The sequence below is a fragment of the Aythya fuligula genome, chromosome 12, assembly GCF_009819795.1.
Source record: "Aythya fuligula isolate bAytFul2 chromosome 12, bAytFul2.pri, whole genome shotgun sequence".
Lineage (NCBI taxonomy): Eukaryota > Metazoa > Chordata > Aves > Anseriformes > Anatidae > Aythya > Aythya fuligula.
This window is the reverse complement of record NC_045570.1, coordinates 6,060,172-6,069,254: the sequence shown is the minus strand read 5'-3', so window position 1 is coordinate 6,069,254 and position 9,083 is coordinate 6,060,172. Positions and strand designations below refer to the sequence as shown.

At 54.8% G+C, this 9,083-nt stretch overlaps 1 protein-coding gene across 1 annotated transcript; it reads left to right on the top strand.

Annotated features, from left to right (window-relative positions):
- The first annotated feature begins 440 nt into the window (after window positions 1-440).
- Window positions 441-3,506, top strand: IRX3 (iroquois homeobox 3). The gene is made up of 4 exons (XM_032195673.1): window positions 441-671; window positions 983-2,141; window positions 2,501-2,567; window positions 3,233-3,506. Exons 1-4 carry the CDS (start codon window positions 441-443, stop codon window positions 3,285-3,287), a joined length of 1,512 nt encoding a protein of 503 aa, XP_032051564.1. The 3' UTR covers window positions 3,288-3,506.
- Window positions 3,507-9,083: the final 5,577 nt, after the last annotated feature.

Here is a 9,083-nt window from a genome sequence, read left to right as displayed (position 1 = left end):
GACAAACCCGGCGAGAGCGAGCTCTGGGCATGAGAGAGAGAGAGAGAGAGGCAGAGGGAGAGAGAGAGACTTAAAAGAAATAGGAGGGGCTTGCGAGAGACTAGAAATGTCAATCAGAGCCCGGAGTCCCAATAATCTCAGGCAATCTGTTAGGACCTGACCCGGGTCCACTCAGATCAATAGGAAAAGTGCGAGAAGAAAGAAGCGCTCGGCTCGCTTACCGCGGCGGCCGGAGCAGGAGGGACCCCGCGGCACCCCCGGCCGCCCCCCCGATGCCTGCCGGAGCCCGCGGCCGCCGCTGAAAGTGCGGCCGGGCGGCGAGGGCGAGCGCCGCGGCTCCCCGCTCCGCTGCTCCTTTCTCCCCTTTCTCTCCCTTTTTCCTTTCTTCCCCCCCCCCTTCCTTCCCCCCCCTCCTCCCCCTGCCCCCGCTGCCCCCCGCCATGGCTTTCCCGCAGCTGGGCTACCAGTACATCAGGCCCATTTACCCCGCCGAGCGCCCGGGGAGCGGCGGCGGCGGCGGCTCCCGGGGCGGCGCGGAGCTGGCCCCGTCCGGGCCCCTCTCCAACGTGCTCTCCTCCATGTACGGCTCGCCCTACGCCGCCGCCGCCGCCGCCCAGGGCTACGGAGCCTTCCTGCCCTACGCCGCCGAGCTGCCCATCTTCCCCCAGCTGGTAAGAAGCCCCCCCGGGGGCGTGGGGAGGGGGGTCCCCGGGGTGCCGGGAGGGTGGAAAGGGGAGCGCCGGGGATGCGCCCCGAGAAAATTCCGCGCTTAGGGTTTGACGGCTGCGGGGGGCTCCGGAGGGACCGCAGACAGCCGGGGGGGCCGCCGAGGGGGTGCCGAGCGAGGTGTCCCGTCCCCCCCCCCCCCAAAAAAAAAACCCCAAACCCCGACCCCGAGGTACGGAGGGAGCGGGGCCGATCCGGCGCGGTGCGGAGCGTGGGCGCCGCCTGAGCCCGGCCGCCCCTTCCCGTGTCGCTGCAGGGCGCCCAGTACGAGCTGAAGGAGAGCCCGGGGGTGCAGCACGCCGCCTTCCCCCCCCACCACCCCGCCTTCTACCCCTACGGACAGTACCAGTTCGGGGACCCGTCGAGGCCCAAGAACGCCACCCGGGAGAGCACCAGCACCCTCAAGGCCTGGCTCAACGAGCACCGCAAGAACCCCTACCCCACCAAGGGCGAGAAGATCATGCTGGCCATCATCACCAAGATGACCCTCACCCAGGTCTCCACCTGGTTCGCCAACGCGCGGCGGAGGCTGAAGAAGGAGAACAAGATGACCTGGGCCCCCCGCAGCAGGACCGACGAGGAGGGCAACTCCTACGGCAGCGACCACGAGGGGGAAGAGGACAAGAGGGAGGACGAGGAGGAGATCGACCTGGAGAACATCGACACCGAGAACATCGAGAGCACCAAGGACGAGCTGGAGGACGAGCTGCAGGACGCCGACCTCCTGCACTCCGACTCCAAGACGGACTCGGAGGGCTCCGAGGGCTTCGAGGACCTGCCCGCCCCCGAGGAGCGCTACCTCGAGGCCGCCGACGGGGAGCCGCACCGCCTCCGCCACCACCACCTCCGCCACCACCACCACCACCACCATCACCACCACCACCACAAGTGCGAGCTCCCCGCCGCCCCCCCGCCGCCCGCGGGCCTGGAGCCCCTGCAGCCTCCCCTCCGGCCTCCCCTGCAGCCTCCGCCGCGCCTCCACTCGCCCCCATCCTCCGCCTCGTCCTCCGCCGCCTCCTCCCCGACGGACGGCGCTTTGGCCGGCACCGTGCCCAAGCCCAAAATCTGGTCCCTGGCCGAGACGGCCACCAGCCCGGACAACCCCCGCAAGTCCCCCGGGGGGGGCTCCCCGCCGGCCGCCGCCCCCCAGCCGCTGCCGCTGCCCCCCCCGCCGCCCCCGCCGCACAGACTCGTCCCCTCCTGCCCCTTGGGCAAATTCCCCAACTGGACCAACCGCGCCTTCCCGAGCCACCACCACCACCACCACCACCACCCGCCCCCGGCCCCGCACCCCCTGGCCTTACTGAACACTCCCCACCTGCTGGGGCTGGGGGCCGCCCCCGCCGCCCCCCCGGGCGCCGCCGCTTTCCCGCGAGCCGCGGACCAGGCGCAGAGCGCGGAGCCCCCCGGAGCAGGTGACCGCTGAGCGGGGACGCGCGGGGGACGCGCGGGGACGCGCGGATGCGGAGCGGATGCGGAGCGGGGGCTGCGCGGAGCGGGCGAAGGGCGCCGGCCGTCGGGGGGCTCCGCGGGGCTGCGGGGGGGGCTCCGCGGCGGCCCGGGGCCGGCCCCGAGGTTTGCTCGCGGCTCGGAGTGTATTTTTTCATTTTTTGCCCCCCCCCCCCCCCGCTTTTGACGGTCGGAGCTCTGTCGGGTTCGCGAGGCGCTGCGGTGCGAGCTGGAGGCTAGTGGCTGAACGCAGGGCTGGAGGGAGGGGGGGATAAATCGGGGGCTAAAAAGGAACGCTTTTTTTTTTTTTTTCTTCTCTTTTTAGATCGATCTAGTGCCTTGGAAGTAGAGAAAAAGTTAATAAAGACAGCTTTCCAGCCAGTGCAGAGGCGGTAAGAGATTGCTTCCTCAGTCTCCTAAGGATATATGGAGGGAGTTGTAAATGGTTAGCCCGGGTCTCCGCTTCTTTGGTGCCCTTTCAGGGCGGCTTCTTGTTCTTCCCCCGAGTGCGCGGTGGGTTGTTCTGATTTTTCCCCTTTTCCCCCTTTTTTTCTTTTTCTTTTCCGCTGTTCCTTCGGGCCTCTGCGGCTCCCCGGCGCGGAGCGGAGCCGCGCTGGGTTCGCGCAGCCCCGGCCGGGCACGGAGGGAGCGCGGCGAGAGGCGGCCGGGGAGCGAAGCTCGGCCCGGGGGGCACAGTAAGGCAGGGAAACGGCAGGTCCGAGAGGAGAGCAGGGAAAGGACAATTTAGAGAGAAACGCAGGGAAACGGCAACGCCGAGAGCCGGCAGGAAAACTTCAGGGCTGAGCCCCGCTGGCCGCAGCTCGGCTCAGCGCTCGCCGAAGCCCATCGCGCTTCTCGGGAAGCCCCACGGGGGTTCAGAGCCAGCTCCTTTTGCCGTGCCCCCCCCTAAAACTTTTCACATTTAGCAATCTATTTTTTAAAATAGCCTCAACGACAAAACTAGAGCTACTCACCTTTAAAAACAGCGTGGCAGCCCAGCCTCTCTCGCAGTATTAAATATCTTTTTTTTTTTTTCTGTGTCATTTTGTTTTTCCAGGCCCCAGAACCAGCTCGATGCTGCTATGGTTCTATCGGCGTTGTCATCATCATAGTTAATTTTTTATTGTGGTTGTAATGATTGTAAAAAGAAATCTCTGTATAGTTACGACTTGTAAGCATGTCCGTATATTAAAACTAAAAGGGAAAGAAAAAAAAAACGCAAAAAATCCCAACCCCGCTTCTGTACTATCATCGGGATTAGCTGAGTTTGTGAGGTTTTTTGGAAGTCCGGTGAGAACTAGGTGTTTCCATTTTTTTTTTTCGTTCGTTTGTTTTTGTACATACGGTTACAAAAAAAAAAAAAAACAAAAGCTGTACATACGTGTGAACCAAATTGTACCAGAAAGTATCTATTTTTGGCTAATAAATAAACCGTTGCCACTTTGCCTACACTCTCGCTTGCCGCCTCTGCGGTGCTTTTCCCCGAGGCTGCTGCGGGGCGGGCACCCCCGGGGCCGAACCGAGCCGGGCAGGGCCGAGCCGAGCCCAACCGAGCCGGGCTGAGCCCAGCCGGGCCGAGCCGAGCCCCGCCGAGCCCGGCCGCTCCCCGTGGCTCCAGCCTGGAGCCGCAGCTCCCCCTGGCGGGGGCGGCCGCCGGCGGTGGCCCCTTTCCCCCGAGCCCCCCGGCTGGGGGTTTTGTTGCCCCGTCCGACCCCACAGCTGGGTCCGGGGGGGGGGTTTGGGGTGCGTGCCCCCAGCCCTCCCCTCCGCCCGGCCCTGGGAATGGGGTAAAGGCGGGGGGGGCAGAGGAATAAATAAATACCTGGCGCTTTTCTCGGCTTGCTGCCGGAGCCGGCGGGGGGGGAGGGAGCCGGGAGCGAGGAAGCAGGAGTTAAAATGAAGTTAAAGTACAAACAGCAGCACATAGCTGACATGCTTCAAGTTTAGACAGTACAAGATATGCAAATGTGCAGGGCTGCGCAGTATTGACATTTTGAGGCCATAGTGATAGGAATGTATTATTTATAGGATCGGGTTGCGCTAGGCCGATAAACTACATTTTCAACCTAGGCGTTTGTAAGCGATGATATTTATATATATATATCCATATATATATATCTATATAGGTTCACACTCCATAGCTGTGTGTGTGTGTGTCTGCTCGCCCTGTGTACGCGTTTCGAGACCTGGCAGTTACCGTGCTCCCCGGCAGGCCGTGCGGAGCAGTGGGGGACCCCTGACGGATTTGCAGCCCCTGCTTCCCCCCCCCGTCCCCTTCCTTTTCACATACGTTCTGCCTGGCCCCGGCCAGCCCTGGAAACGGCGTTTGCCTCCTCGCAGCGCTGTCTTTCTGCCAGGAACTGTTCCCCTTCTTGCACTCCAACAGGCTCCTGAAACGAGGGGAAACTCTGTGGGTGGGTGGTTAGCAAACGGATTGTTTCTCATGTAAATTTTACCCAGTCTCTCTGCACTCTGTAGCCCTGCTTTTTCCTTAGCCAATTCTGGCTGAGGGGAGAAAAAAAAAAAAAAAAAAAAAAAAAAAAAGATTAATGGCATGTAAAATGGGAGGGGTTGGGGGGAGAGAAAGCTAGAAGCGAATTTCCACATCCCCTTCCTCTGGACATCCTGGTGGGTTTTCCATAGAAACTTTCACACAGTGGCCAGACAGACGCTTAAAAGGGGATGGAAGAAAATAATGAGACCGCGATGGGAAAATAATCGCATCCCCAGCTTTCCACCTCCACTAAAGGCTGCTCTGCCTCGGCGGCACAGCCGCTCGGCTCCCCGGCTCCGCTGCCCCAGCTCACGGGATGCTCGGGCGGCGGCGCTGGGCAAGGCGCCCCGTCGGCTTCTGGAAGTGCAAACTCGGCTCCCCCGAGGGAGAGAGCAGCCTTTGTGCCTGCCCAGCTTCCCTAACGGGGAGAAAATTCCCATTAATTTTGTGAGGAAACGTTTTGTTACGCGTGTTTCAACAAAACATTAAAAATCCTGCTCCTATTTTTTTTTTTAGAACTCACTCGCACAGCTTGACAGCCTCGCTGGAGCTGCAGCCAGGCCTGCCCGCCACAGCTCCGAGAGGCCTCCTGCTCCCTCCCTCCCTCCCTCTCTCTTGGCTGCTCTTTTCCTGTCTAATCAATTATCTCCCTAGCTAGTCCTTCTCAAAGGTGAGAGCTCATTATGCATATTCATAAATCACAGCTCCCAGCCCTGACACTGATTGATGTAATCATCTCCCGCTCGCTCCTTCCTGCGCTGGAGGAAGCGCGGCGAGGAGGAGGCAGGAGGAGCGGGCGGCTTGGAGCTGTCGGCCCCCTTGTGCCGGGGCTCGCTGCCCGCTCCCGGCCCGGCACAGGCCACGGAGAAGCCAGGAGGGAGCCTTGTGAGCCGAGACCTGGCCGGGAGGTGCCTTGAGGAGCTAGCTCTCACGCAGATGAAATTAGAGGAGCAAGGAAAGGATCCCCCCCGCTACACGCGTACGGTTTTCACCACCAGGAATCAGAACGTGCATGGAAATAACCCCCCCAAATCCTTCACGTCAGCTTTTATTTTCCTTGGAGAGTTAAAGCTGAAAAGACGTGCTCTGGTACGGATCCTGACCGTGAGAGTTTAGGTATTTGACATCGTAAACAGCTTCACCGCTATACCCGCGACTCTTCGCAGTAGCTGCGCTGTAGAAATGCAATGAAAAAAGTTGCAAATGCCAAAAGTTACTGCTGCGAGGGCTGGAGGGCAAAAGGGCTCCTCCAGCCCAGCCCACTGGCTTTGGAGATAGGAGAGGGTATCTCATCCCTGAGCTGGTGCCCAAAGCGTGCTTGAGCACGGCAGCCCTGGAGATGCCGTGCAGATTGTGTGGTTTACCTGCACGGTTACGAGTTGCACTCCTAAAATACCTCTTTTTATCACTTTGATCAGAACTATCAGCGTACTAAAGTAGTAATACAAAAATATATGCCCTGGAAATCATAACGAGATACAAATCAAAGGGAGTCCTAATCAACTACTTTTGAGAGTGTTATCTTCCTTGTTAACAAATGGTAATAAGAAAATTAAGGCTTATAGCTTGCTTGCATTTTATCTACGAGAACCAATAAAGATATCAGATGCTCTTTGTTTTATATGTTTGAATGTAAAGCGGAATAATGAAGAACATGTACCTTCTAAGGACGCGTTTGCTTCGTGGCTATTAACCCTTTCCAAGGCCAGTGAAATTCAGAATTGCAGGAGGAGGAAGAGGCTGTGCTGCTCCCAGCTTTCTGCAGCCAGCCTTTGCCGCAGTCGAGACAACATCTTTTTTTATTAAATGCTGAAATTGGAACAAAGCAACAATGGCTGCTTGCTAACTATGCATGTCCAACAGGCCTCTTTACTATTCAGCAAATGGAAGATATTAAACAACATTTTGCTTAAAGGTACACTGAGGCCATTTCCATTAGGACATGGTGTCATTCATTTATTCACATGTTAAGTGGATGTCCTTGTGGCTAATGAGTAATAATCAACAGTGACTCCACTTTATTCCTTTGCTCCCAGCAATGTTAAATACTCTGATGGAGTCTCTTTGCTGACACACTAGAGAATATGGTTAAAAAGTGCTAAAGGACATTTTCAGCGTAGAGCAGCCACATACACACATGCTGGAAATAGCACTTTTATTGCAGCCCATTCTAGTGGGCTTTGTTCCTGGTTAAGGCACGGCACGTGGAAAACGCTGATATTTATTTGAAGATAGTTTGTGCCTCAAGAGCCAAGAACTCTCTCGGTCTGAGAGGTCCTTGGCTACTGCTGGGAGATGAGCTCTTGTCCACCTGGTTTAGGAAAATCAAACGTACCCTACAGTCCCTTCCCTCAGTTCTGTATAGGGCTTCACAGGGATGTGTAGTGGAGGAGTGATTTAGGACAAAACCTTTCCCACAAAATATCTTTTTATTATTATTATTATTTTTTAATAAAATAAAGTAACTCTCCTACCAGCTAATTAGTCCATTTTATTACATCAACCTCGGCAGCTAAGTAGGTTAACAAACTATATTAATATATATTTTTTCCTTTACATGATTGCTTACACCGGAGTCTGCAGCTTGGTTGTCTCCCGTGTCAATGCCTAAAGTTTGAAAGGTATAAATGAATCATTCTTGGTCATGATTAAGCTTAAGTTAGAAATAAAATATGTCAATCAATCTGGTTGGAAATGTTCCTGCTGTCTAAGTTGGTTATGCAAAACACTCTAAGGTGTATAGGCATGCTCAATTAGGTCAAGGGATCTGATGGCACTCCTACCCACAAATGTGTGTCACTTGGATTCCTCATTATTTTTAGCAGTGGTGAAAATGCATGTCAGTAGGCCAGCTAGCCAGGCTAGAATAAAATTACTTACTGGGAGCGCATGAAAACGGGGTTTTAATACATTAATATTATACCTATTTTCAAGCAAAACAGTGGAAGAAAATACGTCTCTCTCTCTGCCTAGAAAATACATGACTCACTATTGAATTCCTCAGCCATCATTACCATAACTCACACTGGACTGTGCGGTACTCAAGGCACCTTCGCAGTAAAATTTAAGTGCCTAAAAACATAGATGTAATATGAAATTAGATACAAGGAGTAAAACATCAATTTGCTCTGTTACAGTCTAACTGGCTTCCAAGAGAGGCAAAGCGCAAGCTTCACGAGAAGATTAGATCGTCCCTATTCCAAAATTATTTAATGAAAATGGGCACTGGAAATGGCTATCGACCAGCAGTGCTTGTGCCTGAGTTCTCAAATGGAGACTTTCGCGAGCGATTCCCAGAGAAGACAATGTCAGAAATTCACGCCTGATAGACAGGTTCCCTCTGGTGTACTAAATCAAACCCTAATGCTAATAGAAATGTTTTCATATAATTTCAGAAAAAAAAAAAGGCCAGGATGAGCAAGTTTTAGCACTCATGCCTGCCTTCCTGGCATCCAGCAGAGTCCCTGAGATTACCTGTGTGGCTAAGGGAGCGGGGCTCAATCCTCTGGTCTTACACTTCTCATGCTGGCACTCCGAGGCACACCACAGAGACCCTGGGCACGAGGAAAGGGAAGAGAAACCGGCTAGAAACACCACCGTGCTCCGGTCTCTTTCTGCAAAAAATAAACTAAATGCAGGAACTGGCAAATTAACAGAAAAACGTCGCTTCCAAGAGCCAGAGGCAGAACTGGTACTACAGGTAAGGCTGGGGTTCCTTACACGTGACTGTTCAGCATGGTTTCAGGATGGCAGTGTCCCTTTAAGAACAGCACCACGCAGCCAATATTTTCTTTACTGCCAATGAAATTAATATATTCACTTCGGGAAGAATTCCCATTCTTTTCTTAGGATATCAAAATGGAGCCATCATCAGTCAGTTAGTTAAATAGGAGAAGCTGGAGAGTAAGTAAATGGAAGAGCTTTCAAATGCAGGGCTAAAAATGCCCAATGAATGTGTAGGGGGCTTCAATAAAAAGATTTTGACTTGTGTTTTCACCCCTTTCCCACTTTACTCATTGTTTACTGACACTGCTATGGACACAGCATTCAGGCGCTGCCCGCCCAAGCCCTGGGATGTAAAAATGTCATCTCTATTGTGCTGCCGGCCCGGCTTTGATGCTGCCGCGGCCCTTTGTGCGCGCCTCTAAATCCCTTTATAAGGCTGTCCTGATTGTCCGTACTGCACATCGCCACAAAAGCTCGTCTTATTGAGAAAATAAAAAAGTCAGAGAGGGGCCAAATGACGGGAGATTGGGCCTTCGCTGTAAAAGGCCTACTATTCACATCCAGCGGGCAGGTTTCTCTCTAAGGAATCGCAAAGTTTGGATGGCGGCCGCACCGGCTAACCAGGGCTCCTAGTGAAAAGGCAGCCCCCGTTTTAGGCACCTTCTTCTTCAATTTTATTTAGAATTAT

Bases quoted from the DNA above. Each gene is read 5' to 3' on its own strand.
- IRX3 (XM_032195673.1), top strand. From the start codon at position 441: ATGGCTTTCCCGCAGCTGGGCTACCAGTACATCAGGCCCATTTACCCC. The intron at 2,142-2,500 runs GTGACCGCTGAG...TTCTCTTTTTAG, and splicing joins CGCGGAGCCCCCCGGAGCAG to ATCGATCTAGTGCCTTGGAA. The intron at 2,568-3,232 runs GTAAGAGATTGC...TTGTTTTTCCAG, and splicing joins TTCCAGCCAGTGCAGAGGCG to GCCCCAGAACCAGCTCGATG.